This window comes from Scylla paramamosain, unplaced genomic scaffold (genome assembly GCF_035594125.1).
Source record: "Scylla paramamosain isolate STU-SP2022 unplaced genomic scaffold, ASM3559412v1 Contig23, whole genome shotgun sequence".
NCBI classification, from domain to species: Eukaryota; Metazoa; Arthropoda; class Malacostraca; order Decapoda; family Portunidae; genus Scylla; species Scylla paramamosain.
The window spans coordinates 27883-47500 of NW_026973688.1; the positions used below are offsets into that span (position 1 = coordinate 27883).

Genomic DNA, 19618 nt, shown 5'->3' on the forward strand with positions numbered 1-19618 from the left:
ATTTGAGGGTATTATCAATAGTAATTCCAAGAAATTTCACTTCGCTGAGCTGGCTTATAGGAATATTGTCAATTTTGATAGTTAACAAGGGTGGCTGAGACATCAGTGGTCGATTCATCATACAACTGGTCTTTTTAATATTTGGTGTGAGCTTATTACTTTTTAACCAGTTTGCAACCTTGACCATCTATTCATTTGTAATTTTCTCCAAATCCTTAATATTTTTATTTTTTGAGTTGTATTGATGTGTCGTCAGCGAAAAGTAAAAATTGTAGTACTTCACTACAGCGTGGTAAATCATTAATGTATACCAAAAATAATAAGGGTACTAATATTGAGCCTTGAGGAACACCAGATTTAATTGCTTTATGAGAAGATGACTGATTATTATTTATAGTGAACTGTTGTCTGTGACTAAGGTAACTATTAAACCAATAATTAGCTGTGCCTCTAATTCCATAGTTTTTAAGTTTTTCTAGCAGTATTGGATGAGAAATGGTATCAAAAGCTTTGGTTAAATCACAAAATACTGTAATACTGTAAGACTTTTCGTCCATTGCATCATAAATATATTGACATAACTGTTGCAAGGCCAATTCTGTACTATATTGAGGTCTAAATCCAAACTGTTGCTCTGTTAATATTGAATTTTGAGTGAGATAGTCCATGAGACTTGAGGCCATTACCTTTTCAAATATTTTGCTAAAAGTTGTTAAGATAGCTATGGGTCTATAATTTGTATGAAGTAGTTTATTACCTTTTTTAAACACTGGAACAATTTTGGCCATCTGGAGATGTTTAGGAAAAGTGCCTTCTTCAAAACACTTATTAATTATGCAAGTTAAAAATGGGGATATTATATTACTGCACTTTTTTATTACTTTAACGTCTATATCATCATGGCCGGGAGAAGCTATTTTCAAGTGTTTTATTATATTTTCAATTTCTTTTTGAACGGTTGGCTGAATAAAAAAAGAAAATTGAGTCGGTTCCGGTAAGTAGCGAGTGAATGGCACTGGTGGTGGAGGAATGTTTGTAACAAGGCTGTTTGCAACGCTACTGAAGTAATCATTAAAAGCTTCAGCCACCTCATTACTCTGGGAAATATTCTTGCCATGAAATGTTATAGATTTAGGATTTTCCCGAAGACTTACCCATAATACCATTAATCATCTCCCAGGATTTTTTTTTAGTATTTCCTGCATTTTCTTTAAATTTAGACTTATAATAATTATCTTTGGCAATCCTGATTAAAGAGGTTAGTGTATTTTTATATTTTTTTTAATATTGCACTGTAAGTTAATGGCCATTTTGCGTAAAGTTTCTGTAGTCTGTTTCTTTGTTTTATAGATTTCCGTAGGCCTTGAGTTACGTAAGGCTTATTACTGTACTTATCTTTGATTATGAAGGTTTTAATTGGAAAATGTTTGTTATAGATGCTCGAAAATTTAGTTATGTATACGTCTAAACAGTTACTTACGCAAGGGCTAGTCATGGCTGGTATCCAATTATATTCTTGTAGCTCAGCTGTAAAATCATTTATATAATTGTCATTTATCATCCTTTTAGTTATGATTTTATCCGAATACTTGTGAAATGACGATGCAGAAAACGAGCTAAACACTGGGAAATGATCACTGATTGACGAATAAATCATTCCACTTAAATTATAATTTACATCATTCGTCCATATATGATCTATTAATGTGGCTGACGACTTAGTAACTCTTGTTACTTTAGTCGTCACTGGAAAATATGAGTATGAGTAAAATAAATCGGATAAGCTTTGTACACAGTCATGTTTAGCTAGTAAGTTTATATTAAAATCACCTAAAATATAACATGGTAATTGTGCCCTACTTATAAGACCAATCAAGAGCTCTAATGATAAAAAGTCACAAATACTTGAATTTGGTACTCTGTAAAGTAAACCTACTACAAACTAATATAAGTATGTGTGTGTGTGTGTGTGTGTGTGTGTGTGTGTGTGTGTGTGTGTGTATACCATTAGTTGCTGCAGATATTGGTAGAGGTGAAGGCATAAGTTAATGTGGATCAAAAATATTTTATGCATATATGCATTTTCAGGCGTTGTTTAACAGTGCTGTGAAATTTAGGAGCGGCTTGGCAACATATACAATGGTATAGCGTGTGTCGGTTAAACAGACTGGCAACCTCAATTAGTGTAATGTTACTCTCACTCTGGGAGTATGTCATCTATACTGTCTGGGCTCCCTACCATGTGGCTCCTTAGTTCTTTCCAGCTTGGATGTTTTGGATGGCGTTTGCTATATTGCCTTCTCCGTGGGAAGGTTAAACGGAGTGGTGACTTCAGAGATTTGATAGTGGTCGACGACCGGTAGGAGCCTGGATTCATTGTGTTTGTAACCGTAATAGGATAGAAGGAGCTAACCTAGGGAAAGCTGATCCAAGTGTAGTGTGATGTGTGTAGCGTGATAGAAAGTAGAAAAGAACAACTAACAGAACAGAAAGGAAGAGAGTCAAGAGCGAGCGCGAGACGTGGATGCGTCCCAGACGCATATTCATGTGATCAAAGAGGTACTGTAAAACTTATATAAATAAAAAGTTGATATTCCCCACCCAATTTTCCCCATTTCGTTTTGCTTCTTAAAAGTTTAAATGAGTAGATCATGTAGCAGAGAGATTGTTCTTTCCTGTAGCATAGTTTGCTTCCACCCAGCCTCCCAAATAGAGCCCCTAGAATTTTTGAAACATAAGTGATCAGACAGAGTGAGAGAGCGACGAGTACGTGGCGCGTCCAGCACGCGGGAGGCAGGTCTCTCACTCCCTTTGCCCCTTCCCCCTTCACTCCTGCCACATTTCCTGTGCACGTCTTTCTGGTGGCATGGGTCCCTGCCTTTGCTCAAGACAGTAGCTGGTGATATATCAAAAAGTATATCTGACAAGAGAGTATTTGTGACTAACTCCAGCTGCTCCTGTGACAGAAGGTTGTTCTGTGTATAGTCTTGTCTTGTTGTGTCCGTGTAAATAGCATTTTTGAAAGGAGCAGGCTCCTTACTTTATTATTTTTTTTTCTTGGCTAAGTGCAGTCTCTGATTATTTTTCTATCATGTATGTTTGTGTGTCGTGTGCTTGTCAAGTGCTAGTAATGTCCGAACTCGCAGCTGTGTTTGTCTATATATATATATATATATATATATATATATATATATATATATATATATATATATATATATATATATATATATATATATATGATTAGACTGTATTCAAGATATAGCCCCTTATATAATGCATATCATCTTGTCCATCTGTAGTTTTCTAATCACTGAAAATAAAGTAATAAGGAGCTGGCATCAACGCCAGAACAACTCACAAGCGTAGATGAGCTAAGAATAACACGGCAGACAGAGCATTGCACTAATATTTAACTTTAAAAAATTTTTGTTTGTCTGAACACACTAGAGCCGCAAATGTTGTTTATGGTGATAGGTGTGGTGTGGTATACGAGCACCATGGCAAGAGATTCTTCCTTCGTGTGGCTTCGGCCGGCAACAGAAATGGAGAACTTACTGGACTGTGCTGCAAGGAAAGGGTTTTACACCACGGTTGTGGGGCTAACAGTTCGCTCCATTGTGCCTCTCAGTAACCACCACATCAAGGAAACGCTTCATCATATGTTCAGGTTAGACATTTGCCTCATTTCGGTAAGTACCACCTGGCAACTGTCATCAATAAAAAACTTGAAAAATTACACCAGGCAATTGAACCTGCAACAGAATGTTTAGTTCAGGGTTCGCAACGCAGAGAACTTACGAGCACTCGTATGTCTCTAAACATGGGCTTCACTACTTCAGTCTGCGTAAATAAAAAACATATTTTACAATATTAGGTGAAAACAGTCGTATTTATTCATCTCCAAACGCCAAGGCATGCATAATTTTTTTTTTCACTTTTTTTGAGTGCTTTATAACTATTTAAGAAACTCCTTTACACAGGAAGGTACCGGTCTTAAGGATGTGCTTCCGGAGGCGTGAGGAAACTTTATGGGCGTGTGACATGAACCGGGAGGAACTTGATTTCCAGGTGCAGTGATTCTGACACATCCTTACTTGCACATAGAGATGTATCTTTATTTGTCAGTAGGTAGAGGAGCTATGGACTAAAGCTACGGGCCTGAAAGAAGTGTATAGGTAATAAAATGAGAACACGTAGTTTAGGCACAGCTACATGCAACAAAAAAATAATAAAAAAGTTTCCAAAATGCTGCTCCCTTAATAGGGTCTGAAGCGGTAGTCAAAATTTGAAGGATAGGTGTCTTGAAACCTTCCTCTTGAAGGAATTCAAGTCATATGAAGGTGGAAATATAGAAACATTAAGAAAGTTCCAGAGTTTACCAGAGAAAAGGATGAATGACTGAGAATACTGGTTAACTCTTGCATTAGAGAGGTGGACAGAATAGGGGTGAGAGAAAAAAAGAAAGTCTTGTGCAGCGAGGCCGTGGCAGGAGGGGAGGCATGCAGTTAGCAAGAGTAGAAGAGCAGTTAGCCTGAAAATAGCGGTAGAAGATAGCTAGAGATGCAACATTGCGCCAATGAGAAAGAGGTTGAAGATAGTCAGTTATGTTATGTTATGCCTTGGCTGCTGATGCCACGCATCATTTCCTTTCCTCAGGTAACAGACACGCAGGAGCTAGTTCAGGCTGTGGAGACGTTAATGCAGTACCACTTTCCTACTACCGAAGGTCCTTTGTGGTGTGCACGTCTCCTTCCTGCCAGTGACCCTGGCTGCAGTTTCCGGCAGGAGTTGTCTGCCACTTTTCCCTACACCCGCACATTACTGCTGGCCAATCACCACGGCATCGCCGATGGTACCTCAAACATGTACATTGTGAACGCATTCCTCAACGTGTTGGACGACATGCTCTCCGATAAGGCCGTCGACGACGCAGTTCAGCTGGGCAGGATTGATGCTGGAGAGGAAACCAACGATATAATTACAACCCGGATGATGGAACTGATGGAGGACGAAGACCAGTACCAGCAGCTACGAGAGAATATGAAAAAGTCAAAACAAGATGAAAAATTAATCCCACGTGCTTATCCGATGGCGAAAGATCCTGCTTTTTAAGAGTCAGATAGTCCTGCGTGACCTGGACAAGGAGACCACCCAAACCTTCATCAGCAAGTGCAAAGAAGAGCAAATTACGTTGAACAGTGGACTACTGGCGGTGTTCAACACAAGTCTCGTTGACTTCGTGTTGGAAGGAGGCCTAGAACAAGACTTTTACAGAATCCAAGAGCTTCATGCTGTTAACATGAGACGTTATTGGTCAAGTAACACATCGGGAGCACTGGGTGCTCACAGAATGATGATGAGGAACGTTGTCTCGACGCCTCTTAATTGGAAGGACCACTTTTGGGACTATGCCAGAAGCATCCATAAAAATATCACTAAAAGTCCTCAAGAAAAGTATGCAGTGACGTGTGAATTATTATTGTTGGGTGGAGGAAATGTAGAAGATATTTTTGCAGAACGATCATCACCAGAGTATGACTATGCTACATCCAACATGGGTAACATAGACCATATCATCCTGTCAGAAAGGCATAAGGTAAGGCTCCAGCATCTTTTCGTGGTTACCTCATGCTTTACTGAACCTATGGGACACGTTTCACACCATGCGAGGACGCCTCATATACAGCTTTGTTTACGCCAACGACGTTCTCACTCGGGATAAAGCTCAGAAATTTGTGGATAAGACCTTTGAGAACCTGGTGACAGTGCTGAACATGTAAGCAGAGCAGTACACTGCTGATAGAAAACAAATATGATGATTTACTATCTCAGAAATCATTAGTATAGCTTGACAGTTGTCATACTCAGAAGACAAGCCACAAGGTGATATGACAAAAGTATTTAACTTATTAATGAAATACCATATAAATGACAAAATATTCAGATCAGTATATAAATTAAAAAATAACATAACAGCTTACTACAGCATAGTGTATCCATATTTACAATAATGTAGCCATGTTTGGTGATCCACCATGAAAACATTTATAGTTATTACTCTTACTAAAAAAAAAAAAAATGTTAGTTATATCTGAAGTACCCCTTAAGAAGGACACATGCGCTATTTGTCCAACACACTATACTGTTAATTCAATTTCATATCAACTAAAATTGGTCAGTTGGTATCTGCATCTCTTATTACTTTAGATAAAATTTCAATTTTTCAAAGATTTCTTTCTTGACATTTAAGATCTCAAGAATACTTACATCCACCTTGGCTGCCTTCAGAAGTTCAGAAAACGTTGGACACATGTTCATCTTGTATTTTCTGCTTGAAGAAATTAAATCCAGGGAGGGAAGAATGATTGTCCTTCCTCCACGTTAAGGGCGGAGTGTCTCGCCCAAGGTTTCTCTTCCTCCTCTCGAATCCTCGAGGAGAAAGGACTCAGGCTGCTGACTCGTCATGATACAGGATCACCGCGTCGAAGCAACGCCTCGAGTGTCCTCGTCACCACCTCCTCCCTCTTTGGTAGGGGGAACTCTGCAGGAGCTGAGGCAATCGTGAGGCCAACAGACACCAGGCGGCAGACAGCTCTCACCACCTGCCACGACACCTTCGTTCAGCTGTTCTTCTCTACCGCTCCGGAAGGCTTTGGTAAAGATTGTGGCTGATCTCACCTGCCCTCAGTACCTGGCACTCATCTGCCGTTGGGCCCAACTCGTTCCTGGTTCAACCCATGCCGGCCGAGACGAGATTCCTACGGCTGGAGGGACGCCGGCCTCCAAGGACTCCCCCAGGACTCTTGGTGATATTGCCTGATATCTCTGTTATTGTTGGGTTGTGTTTTTGTTTTTTGTTAATTATTATTGTGGAGTTCCGTTCTCCCTCGTTTTCTTTACGTCCCAATCTTAGAAGGAGTGTTGACGTGAAGAGTAGCCATCCCGGCCCTGACAGTGTATATCAATAATGATAATTCTCTGTCCCTACATAATTCTAACTATATTACTGTTACGCAGGGCTTTTGCATAGGCTGCCCGTGTTCATAGCAATGAGAGGATGGAGTTTGGGGGAGAGAATGGGATTTAAGAAGCATGTATAGTTTTTCTTTTGCTTGATATCATTATTTTATTTTGTCTTATTTATTTTGGGGTTATATGTGTTTTCGTATCTCTGGGTTACTAAAACATTTAATTTGGCTTTTGCAGTCATAATTTGTGTTGTATACTCTGGGCTGGGCAACATGAATCATGCAGGAAGGATGACTGAAAATTTAACCTTGTCACCTGAGTTGGTAAGGCTAATGCGCCTTAGGGAAATCTATACTGGTCTGGTTCGCGCACACTACCAGGTTAAGGTGTCTCCTGAGTCGCTAAGGGATTACCGGTGTGGCAGAATGAAATGTCCAGAGTGTCCAGAGTGTTCGCTGCCAAACGTGCGTGACATCACCCACTTGCATACCGCCGGCGCCCGATGCATATTTCCGAGGTCTAGAAGAGTAGTTCCCAGTTACTCGTGAACATGGTGGACTGGCTTAGGCAAGGTTAGGTTAGGATTAGGTTGGGTTAGGTTTAGACTCTCATGAATAGATGAGTCTTTTAATTCGCTTCAATTCGATACAATGGTAATGATATATAACTAAGTCTTTTTAACAATAGTATATTAAGAATAAGGAAATTTTAACTAGCTAGAACCAACTGATATGGAACGTCAGCCACATCTTTTTAAAATTTCCTTTATAGCTTCCTAATTTTCTCGTTACTTAGTGATCTTTTAACACCTTAATAATCGTGCTACACTATAATTAGCATTGACATAACTTTTAGAATAATGTATAATTGTAAAATAGAACTTCAGACGCGACATCCACCTGAGTGATACAGAATATCATATTTTACCATATTGTTACGTATATATGTAGCAGCCCTACAGGCGAACACACAACGATGCTGTGTGTATGAGGTAGCCTCATCTGAGTACATATGTGACTATATATGAGTACATGTGTGAGTACATGTGCGGTGATCTAGGTAGCAGCATTGTGTTGCTCGTTGTTCAGAGGCTGGCGCCGTTAGCGCTAATGGAAAGTATTGACATAAGCCTGTCGGTTGACCTCTGAGGCCCTGTGGTCACGAGAGTGATAGTGTGTGTGTGTGTGAGGGTTAGCTAACCACGGAATAATTGTTATGCAGTACAGTTTAGTTGTAGTTCTGTGAGTGCATGCATAATATAAGTAGTAATTATCCTTACCAGCATTGATAATCTGCATGACTTGCACTTATATTTTGCAAGCTAGAATAGGTGTAGTTAAATGTCACCTGGCAGAGGTGATGACACGGAAGGCAATGTATGAGGCACTCTGTGGCACTGAGGGACAGAGAGAGAGAGGGTATCGAGACCGCATCATGACAAGACGTGCGAGTGGAGTTTGTGTGTGACTGACTGTGACGGTAAGAGTGCCTGCCACCCTTGTACCTGCCTGTGTGGCCTGACTGTATTTTACGGTTACTTTGTGTACTGTTGTGCAATATATGGACATAAGGAGAAGCGTGTTTTCTTCTCCTCGCCCTGTGTGACTGTTCTCACTGAGAGTAATAAGTGAGTCAAAGCCTGCAGCCGTTCCCAGCCGCCCAGATAAAGTTCTTCCAGACAAATGCGCCCCGAATCCTGCAACGGTGTGAAGTGTCCCTTGCCTGCTGGTGGGGGTACATTTCAATATTAAACAATATCGCCCATGTCACGATCCCGGTTTTCTTTCCAAGAACGTGGACGGTACACTGATCGCAGAAAGTTTTAAGTGTCTGGATTTTTAATGGCCTCAAAATACCTACCTGAACTATCCGAAATCATCAGCTATTAAACACTTTCATAAAACTCTTATCTTGCACAGCACGCCAGGAATCACCTCAATGCCAGATCAGTGTTGGATTAGAAAACACAATCATTCTATATAATAACAGAATATGTTAATAATAACGTTAACTTACAAATAAATTGAGGTAATATACATTAAAAGAAATTAAGGAAAAAATTTCTTCCATAGACCAACACAGGGTAATTCCCACACTCAGTCACTATAGTTCCCCCTTACTCAGGGTCTTATATCGCCTCCCTTATTGCTTAAAGGTGATTTACATCAATATATGACATTCCCTTTATTTCACAAAGAACTACAACCCTTGTACTGCTTCACAGGCAGGTGGAATATTTTCCCCAGGTGCAGGAATTTTCCCAGATGCTGTCATCGCATCCCCAAACAACAATTCCCGTCTTTTACCTCCTCAAACCTCACAAGACATCACCACCACCGCCACAATTCACCTATAACACCATAACACCATCCCCAAAGACACCAATAACGCCACAAAACCACCACAACCCCAACCACAAAATGGCTGTCTCTCATCCTGACGCTACCCCCTCAGCGTTACATCACCGACACAACTCGCCAAACAAATTTAAGCAAACGAGAGTTCTTGGTACCACAAAAGACTCACCAACTTCATCTTAGAAGTCAGGATTATACCACCATATCGTCAATACCTCTACACACCTGCTCAATCACTACAACACCACCCAAATTTATCCTGTGAGAACGCTATCCTTCTTTTCCCTCTGGGCCTCTATGCATCCTGAATTTTGCTGATTCAGATACGAGAGATACGAGATACATGTATCGTCCCTGGCCTCAACACATTTCATCTCAAATACACCTTTTTCTTACATATACATACATATAAAGAACTTAGATTATGAAAAGAATAATACCACTATGAAAAGAATAATACCACATTATATAAAATGAGAAAATAAGCCTTATAATTTAAATATAAATATAATATAAAAAAAACGTGTTCCTTTTAACTTAATCATTCATTCCTTTCTCTGGTAAACTCTGGAACTCCCTGCCTGCTTCTGTATTTCCACCTTCCTATGACTTGAATTCCTTCAAGAAGGAGGTTTCAAGACAATTATTCATCAATTTTTGACCACTGCTCTGACCCTTTTATGGGACTGGCATTTCAATGGGCTTTTTTTTTTTTTTGCCCTTGGCCAGTATCCTTCCTACATAAGAAAAAAAAAAAATTGTAAACTTGGCAAATAACATGACACCCACTTACATACTTCACCTTCTCCGACGCTTTGATAGACTTCACTGCATCCTGCTCCACGAATGAGTGTCTGTACGATAAGATGGGCGCCCGGACTGTCCAGACATTTCATCCTGCTACAGCGACCCATAGCGACATGGGGAGGGCAAAGGAACGGCAGAGCCCCATAGATAGTGGACAGGAGGTGCACAGAATGGAGGGACCTGCAGTCTGCTACCCCCATACCGTGACGCAACGCAACGCGGAGCACTCAGCCTGCGGGGAGGAGGTACCACGACGATGGAGGCCAGTTGGAGGTTAAGGGAAGGGTGGTGGCTCTTCTACCACATACCCTCCCCTTATGGATATGCTGCAATACTTTGTTACATATGTACGTTTTCAGCTTTCAGCAACTCTGTGGGTCATGTATGTGCTTGTATTAGTAACATGTCAGCCAGTGTTTCTTTGGGGAACTCTTAAATATTCACTTAACGTTTTGAGGTCAGCCTGTCACATAAGGGAAAATCCTACAATGAAATACGAGTACTATCCTAGCCAGCAAGTGAAGAAATTGACTGACTTTGAGTAAGTATAAGTATGTAAGTAAGTATAATTTTGTTAATCCACAAATAACGGAAATTAAGATACTCGCAGTCGAATAAATAGCAACAATTATTGTTCCTTCTCAATCCTCCAACTACCATTGGGCCTCCTTTGCTGCTTCATTCATTGGAAATGGTAACCACCATCACTGCGTTTTGCCTGCTGTTCTGAGCGTCAGGATAGGAGGAAGAGAATGTGGAATGTAATGTTATGTGTGTGTGTGTGTGTGTGTGTGTGTGTGTGTGTGTAAATTTCTGCTCATATCAGACATAATATCAATGTGTTATTGGTTTGTGTTGTGAATTCCATATAAATTAAGGGGTAATTAAGATTAATCTAGTACAAACTAAATATTATTTATTAATATAAGTAAAATGGAAAGTAATGTGAATGGATCACGAATACTCTTGTTGAATGATGTATCAAGGAGGCCAGGAGACATAACAACATAAGAAATAAGGGAAGCTGCAAGAAGCGACCAGGCTTACACGTGGTAGTCCCTATATGAAAAATACCTACCTATTTCCATCTATTATCCCCATCCATAAACCTGTCTAATCTTCTCTTAAAGCTCTCTAATATCCTAGCACTAACAACATGATTACTGAGTCCGTTCCACTCATCTACCACTCTATTTGAGAACCAATTTCTTCCTATCTCCTTCCTAAACTTAAATTTTTCAAGCTTGAGCCCGTAATTTCTTGTTCTACCCTGGTTGCTGATCCTAAAAATTTTGCTTGCATCCCCCTTGTTATAACCCTTATAACACTTAAAGACTTCTATCAGGTCCCCTCTTAACCTACGTCTCTCTAAAGAATGTAAATTTAACAACTTCAATCTCGCCTCGTAAGGAATACTCCTCATCCCCTGTATCCTTTTAGTCATTCTCCTCTGTACTGATCCTAATAGACCTATATCTTTCCTGTAATGTGGGTACCAGAACTGCACAGCGTAGTCTAGATGAGGTCTGACCAGCGCCAAGTATAACTTAATATTACTTCCGGCCTTCTATTTTTAACACTCCTAAAAATTAATCCTAGTACCCTATTTGCCCTGTTTCTGTCCTCTATGTATTGTTTTCCTAGACGGAGTTCAGAGCTAACTATAACTTCTAAATCTTTGTCGTACCCTGTAACTATCAGAGTTTGGTTGTTTAATGTGTACTTACTGTGTGGATTTCCTCTACCTACGCTAAGTACTTTGCATTTATTGATATTAAATTGCATTTGCCATCTGTCCGTCCATTCATTCATCCTATCTAAATCTGCTTGCAAGGCGATGGTATCTGATTCTGACCTATTTAATCTACCTATCTTTCCTGGTGCTAAAACTTTTTAGCCTATCTATCTCCTGTTCCACTATCTCCCTAGTTATGGAAATATCTGTCAGCTTCTCATTCTCCTCTGCTCTAGACACCTGTTCACTATCTGGCATATCCTACATGTTTTCCTGGGTGAAGACAGTTAAAAAAATACTCATTGAGAATTTTACTAATCTCCTCCCCAGAACTAACCAGCTCCCTATCTGCTGCCTTTAATGGCAGCAGACTGCCTCCTCGGAGGAGGAGGCAGTAGACCTAGTGAGGTCTAAAGCACTGTTCAGGGGGTGCTGTGAACTTATCATTAAACCCAGCTGTGACCTCACTGAACGTTTCCCTCTGTGTCTCACAACACAAGGAGGCAGTCACAGCCTGCCCTCTAAAGACAACTCTCTTCCTCCACACAAAACTACAAGCACCTAATAACACACACACCCTTCACTCAAAAATTTCAAAATCATCATGGCGACTCCTACACCAGCCTCGGAGTCCCCATCTGGGGAGGGGACCATAAATGTCCCTAGTTCGGACTGCCTTTCTGTTGACGACCCTATGTGTCTTGACACCCCCCTCAACTTATTCTTCATTAATTTCTGCAACATTCGCGGTCTAAGATCTAATTTTCAATCTGTAGAACACCACCTCTCCTTTTCTAAACCTCATTTTCTTTTCCTCACTGAAACTCGGGTGTCTGAGGCAGCTGACAGTAGCCCCTTTTCTGTTCCCTCCTACTTTCTCTATCCTCATTTTTTATCCAAAGCTGGATGCTGCGTTTATGTGCGCAATGACTTAACCTGCTCTCGTGTTAACGTTCTTGAATCTTCCGAGTTTTCCACCATCTGGCTACGACTACAGAGTCACTCTCAAACTAAATTTATCTGTGCTGTATACCTTTCACCTAATTCCTCTGACTATAAGAATTTCTTTGACTACTTAACTTCCAAAGTGGAGCACATTCTGACCCTCTTCCCTTTTGCAGAGATCTCCATTCTTGGAGACTTCAATGTTCACCACCAGCTTTGGCTTTCCTCTCCCTTTACTGACCATCCTTATGAACTAGCCTTCAACTTTGCAATCTTCCACGACCTAGAGCAATTGGTGCAACACCCTACTCGTATTCCTGATCGTCTTGGAGATACGCTCAACATTCTTGACCTTTTCCTGACCTCTAATCCTTCTGCTTATGCTGTCATCCTTTCATCTATCTCCGTTGGGCTCCTCCAATCACAATCTCATATCTGTATCTTGTCCTATCGCTCCAATCCCTCCTCAGGATCCCCCTAAGCGAAGGTGCCTCTGGCGTTTTGCCTCTGCTATTTGGGAGGAAATGAGGAGGTATTTTGCTGATTTTTCTTGGAATGACTACTGCTTCCGTGTCAGAGACCCGTCTTTGTGTGCTGAGCGCATAACAGAGGTGATAGTGTCTGGCATGGAGGCGTACATTCCTCACTCTTTTTCTCGACCTAAACCTTCCAAACCTTGGTTTAACTCAGCTCGTGCTATACATGAGAGGTGGGCCACAGAAGGTACTTAAGCCTTCCATCACCAGAATCTCATGCACTTTATATTTCTGCCCAGAACCATGCCAAGTCTGTTCTCCAACGAACCAAAAACTCCTTCATTAACAGAAAGTGTCAAAACCTTTCAAGATCTAACTCCCCTCGTGACTTCTGGCATTTAGTCAAAAATATTTCCAATAACTTTGCTTCTTCTTCTTTCCCTCCTTTATTTCAACCAGATGGCACCACTGCTATTACATCTATTTCTAAAGCTGAACTCTTCGCTCAAACCTTTGCAAAAAATTCTACCTTGGACGATTCTGGGCTTGTTTCTCCCTCTCCTCCACCCTCTGACTACTTCATGCTACCTATTAAAATTCTTCGCAATGATGTTTTACATGCTCTTGCTGGCCTAAACCCTCGGAAGGCTTATAGACCTGATGGGGTCCCTCCTATTGTTCTCCGAAACTGTACCTCCGTATTTGCACCTTGCCTAGTCAAACTCTTTCACCTCTGTCTTTCAACATCTACCTTTCCTTCTTGCTGGAAGTTTGCTTACATTCAGCCTGTTCCTAAAAAGGGTGACCGTTCTAATCCCTCAAACTACCGTCCTATTGCTTTAATTTCCTGCCTATCTAAAGTTTTTGAATCTATCCTCAACAGGAAGATTCTTAAACATCTATCACTTCCCAACCTTCTATCTGATCGCCAGTATGGGTTCCGTCAAGGCCGCTCTACTGGTGATCTTCTGGCTTTCCTTACTGAGTCTTGGTCATCCTCTTTTAGAGATTTTGGTGAAACTTTTGCTGTTGCCTTGGATATATCAAAAGCTTTTGACAGAGTCTGGCACAAAGCTTTGATTTCCAAACTACCCTCCTACGGCTTCTATTTTTCTCTCTTTAACCTCATCCCAAATTTCCTTTCTGACTGTTCTATTGCTGCTGTGGTAGACGGTCACTGTTCTTCTCCTAAATCTATTAACAGTGGTGTTCCTCAGAGTTCTGTCCTGTCACCCACTCTCTTCTTACTATTCATTAATGATCTTCTAAACCAAACATCTTGTCCTATCCACTCCTACGTTGATGATACCACCCTGCACTTTTCCACGTCTTTTCATAGACGTCCAACCCTTCAGGAGGTAAACATTTCACACAGGGAAGCCACAGAACGCTTGACTTCTGGTCTTTCTAAAATTTCTGATTGGGACAGAGCAAACTTTAATGCCTGAAAAACTCTATTCGTCCATCTATCAACTCGACACAACCTTCCAGACAACTATCCCCTCTTCTTCAATGACACTCAATTGTCCCCCTCTTCTACACTGAACATCCTCGGTCTGTCCTTTACTTATAATCTGAACTGGAAACTTCACATCTCATATCTAGTTAAGACAGCTTCTATGAATTTGGACGTTATGAGACATCTCCGCTAGTTTTTCTCACCCCTTCAGCTGATAACTCTGTACAAGGGCCTTAGCCGTCCATGTATGGAGTATGCTTCACATGTCTGGGGGGGGTTTCACTCATACCGCTCTTCTAGACAGGGTGGAATCAAAAGCTGTTAATAGATTTAAAAAAAAAAAAAGGTTAAAAACTGTTAATAGATTTAGGAGAAGAACTGACCGTCTACCAAAACAGCAATAGAACGAACGGTCAGAAAGGAAACGAGATGAAGTTACAGAGCGAAGGATAGAAGCCGTAGGAGGGTAGTTTGGAAATCAAAGTTTTGTGCCGGACTCTATCAAAAGCCAGTGTTACTCTGAGGTTGTTATTGTGCCAATAGAACATAAAAATATCATAGAACTGAGGCCAGGGAAAGTGATCCAAAGCACATGTGACCAGATAAGCAGGTCCTTTAATAGAGCTTTAAGAATAACTTCCTAAGCTTCAGTTCCTTCCTTTATAAAAGACATCAGGCGAGAGAATGTGTACACTGGTACCGGACAAGTAGAGGACACATGTCTCACCACATTAAACGGTTCATAAGACGAAAGCAAGGGGAGGAGAATTTGTGTATATTTAGGACAAATCATTAAATTAGTTTCTAACTTGAAACAAATCTATACACCCACTGAGTTCAGTTGAACCGGAGGTGCATGGCGAAACAAGCCAGAGGAACAGGTGAAGTAACAGGCAACTACTCAAATAACCAGCAAATAAGAACAACCTAAAATTAAATCCACAAATATGTCTATCAAAATGTTAAGAAAATCATTGGCATCAAATCAAGGTTGGTTAGCAAGAACTGTTAAAGAACATAATGAGCAGTACACAAGTAACCTTAGTTAATTATAAAGGGTAAAAGAATCTTTAAGGGAAAAAAATAAAGTTTGTCAGACTACTTTCAACCAATTAGAAAATACACTGTTAAGTAAAGAAGACTCTGAAGGCTATGAACAAGTTGTTTCAGAATACAAAGAACTAGAAATAAATTATAGTGAACAGTTAACTTCTTCTTCTTCTTCTTCCCAGCTTTTCCCTATTCGGGGTCGCCGTTGTGAATGAGCCTTCTCCACGTATTTCTATTGTTTGCCATTTCTGGATTTATATTCTTCTCCCCAAGATCTCCGTTTATGCAGTCAATCCATCTTCTTTTGGGCCGTCCTCTTCTTCTAACTCCCTCCACCTCCATTTCCATGATCTCCCTTCCTACGTGGTCTTCGCCAACTCTTCTTCTCAAGTGTTCATACCACCTCAACCTTGACTCCTGGATCTTCTTGGAGACTTCAACTACTTTCACCGTTCCTCTTATGTACTTATTCCTAATTCGGTCTGTTCTGTTGACTCCCACCATCCATCTCAACATCTTCATCTCCGCTACATCCATCTTCCTCTCTTCAATCTTCTTCAAAGGTGCTGCTTCTAGCCCATACATCAAAGCAGGTCTAACGACTGCTTTGTGGACTTTGCCCTTCACTCTTACTGGTACCCTTCTATCGCATATCACACCCGAAACTTGCCGCCAATTGTTCCAGCCACACTGAATCCGGAAGTTCACTTCTTTTTCCATTTCCCCTGTCTCGTCTACCATCGATCCCAAGTACTTAAATGTTTTCACTCTCTTCAACTTTTCACCATTCAGTCTAATTGTGGCCTGTTGATCGCCCCTTGTATCCGTCGTAAAATATTCAGTTTTGGACCTACTAATCCTCATTCCTCTGCTTTCCAAAGCAACTCTCCATTCTTCTAATTTTCTTTCCAGCTGTCCTCTCCTTTCGGTCACTAAGACAATGTCATCAGCATATAATACACACCAGGGTGGTTCCTCTCTGACATTTTCCGTTATGACATCGAACACTATGTTGAATAATAGTGGGCTTAGTGCCGATCCTTGGTGTAAGCCGACTTTCACCTGAAAGCTATCCGTTGTGCCAACTGTACTCCGAACTCTAGTTGTAACATTCCTGTAGCATTCTTGGACAATTCTGACATACTTTTCTGGCACTCCTCTTTTTCTCAGGCCTCTCCATACTTCTTGCCGTGGGATCCTATCATACGCTTTCTCTAAGTCAATGAAAACCATATGTAGTACTTTCTGCTTTTCTCGATGTTTTTCCATATTCTGTCGAAGTGCGAAAATTCCGTCGACTGTCCCAAATCCCTTCATAAATCCTATCTGTTGCCGTCCGATACGCACCACTTGTCTCAGTCTACTGTCCAACACCCTTTCAAATACTTTAAGGGTATGAGACATTAGCTTTATCCCTCGATAGTTCTCACAGCTCTGGATGTCTCCCTTCTCCTTAAATATAGGTATCAGGGTACTTTCTCTCCACTTTTCTGGTATAACTTCCTTCTCCATTATTTTTCTGATCAGTTGGTGCAACATGTCCACTCCTTCTCCTTCCAAGACTTTCCACACTTCTACTGGTATTCCGTCGGGCCCTGTTGCTTTGCCATTTTTCATTTTCTTCAGTGCTTCTTCAACCTCTTGTCTTGTCACTTCCCCTACTAATTGTTCATTCGGTTCTCCATCATCTCTAATGAATCTCTCATTTTCTACATTTAGCAACTTCTCAAAATATTCTTTCCACCTTATTAGAATATCACTTTCCTTTTGTATCACAATCCCCCTTTCATCCTTGACCTGTCTAACATGCGTAATGTCCTTTGTGCTCTTGTTTCTCATCTTGGCCAACTTAAATACTCTCCGTTGTCCTTCCTCGGTATCCAACTCTTCATAAAGGTTGTCATACCCATCCGACTTAGCAATTGCTACAGTTCTTTTCGCTTCCTTACTGCACAGTTTGTAATACTCCTTATCTATATCTAGCCTTGTTGTTTCCCATCTTTTCTTTGCCATCTTCTTTGTTTGTATTTTCTGCTGCACCTCTTCATTAAACCACCATGTCTCTTTATTTTCCCATATCTTGCCACTACTTTCACTGAGCACTTCTTTTCCAACTCTCAAGATGGTTTCACTCACTCTATTCCACCATCCGTTTACCTCTTCTATTTCCATGTCCAGATCACTTAGCAATCTATCTTTAAAGGTATGTTTAAGATCTTGGTCTTTCAGTTTGAACCACTTAATCCTTCTCTCCGTCGTTACTTTCTCTTTCTGTCTGCGTGTAACAGTTATGGAGAGGTCCATGACAACCAGACGGTGTTGTGCCGTCACGTGATCACCAGGTATGACCTTGCAATTTCTTATTTCCTTGATATTGTTCCGGCGATAGAGTAGGAAATCTATTTGACTTGCTCTATCTCCGCTACGATACGTAATTAGATGTTCATTTTTCTTACAGAATATTGTGTTTCCTATCACCAAATCAAAAGCCAAAGCAAAGTCTATAATTTTCTCTCCATCTTCATTTCCATCACCATATGCATTTCCGCCATGGATCCGGTTAATAACATCATTTCCCTTTCCAATATGTCCATTCATGTCTCCTCCAACTATGCACCTTTCACTTTCGTCTACCTTCTCCAATTCCTCCTGCAGATCCGACCAAAACTGTTCCTTTTCCTCCTCTGGGCATCCCGTTTGTGGTGCGTACACAGTGAAGATGTTCACTGGGAATTCATCCAAAGACAGTCGCACCCACATTATGCGATCATTTCTTCTGTTCACTTCTGTAACCAAGTCTTTCAGATCCTTAGATAAAATAATTCCAATGCCATTTCTCTTTTCATTGTTTGCCCCTCCATAAATAAGTTTGAATCCATCACCTAGTTCTTTGGCCTTATTTCCTGTCCATCTCGTTTCCTGCACGCATAACACATCCACTTTTCTTTCCTTCATAAGGTCTGCAATGGCACGGCCTCTTCCGGTCATTGATCCAACATTCAACGTTCCAAATCTCAAATAACTTAAATCAACAGCACCTTTCTACTTCCACAATAGAAGCCGGATAAAGCGGATTGACATCTATTCACAGAACTCGGCACCAGTGCCCTCTTAATGGAGGAGATAAGAAACTGTGATGAGGCTGCAACATATTTCACTGATGTCTTGTAATCTGCTGCTCTTAAATCCGTCCCAAAAACCTCTGGACAGTTTTCTAAACGTTCTGTTCTCTTCTAGAATGCAAATTGTACAGCCACCATTCGAGAAAAGCGTGCTGCCTTTTCTCGCCTTCGATCTTCACTGCTTGGAAGCTTTTTGACAAGGGCGTGACCATGTGCATTACACCTTAAAGATTGCTTGACGGGAGTCTTGGGAAAGTTATGTCTCTCTCATCACAGTAGGCACCTTACTCACTGAGGTCTTCTACAGAATCCACAAAATATCTGGGAGGGACTCTGCACATCCCCCACCTGTTTTATCTTATGATAGGGGCACGGTGGCAGATCCAAAGGCACTTGCCGAGCTATTTGCTGAGCACTTTTGAAGTGGCTCTAGAAAAGATCTACACCTATGGCACTTCATCGTTGACATTTGTAATCTCCTGGCTCACTTCTGCCTCCGCTGGTGGAGAGTCTTATAACATTCCATTTTCTCTGTCAGAGCTACACATTGGTTTGTCCTAGTGCAATGATTTATCCCCAGGTCCTGATGACATGGCATATTCCCTTATGTGCCACATGTCCGATTAAGCTTTTACCTTTTCACTTGACCTCTATAATTTTGTTTGGAATATCGGTGGTTTTCCATCTTTTTGTGGTGT

At 40.9% G+C, this 19618-nt stretch overlaps 2 protein-coding genes across 2 annotated transcripts in view; one reads left to right on the forward strand and one right to left on the reverse strand.

Annotated features, from left to right (window-relative positions):
• LOC135097510 (uncharacterized) overlaps positions 1-19618 on the reverse strand; it is a 51730-nt gene that overhangs the window by 17438 nt on the left and 14674 nt on the right. The gene's annotated exons all lie outside the window — the stretch shown is intronic.
• Positions 3974-5627, forward strand: LOC135097511 (uncharacterized). Its single transcript, XM_063999455.1, has 2 exons — positions 3974-4068; positions 4657-5627. The coding sequence occupies exons 1-2, from the start codon at positions 4000-4002 to the stop codon at positions 5110-5112; spliced, it is 525 nt and encodes a 174-aa protein (XP_063855525.1). The 5' UTR covers positions 3974-3999; the 3' UTR covers positions 5113-5627.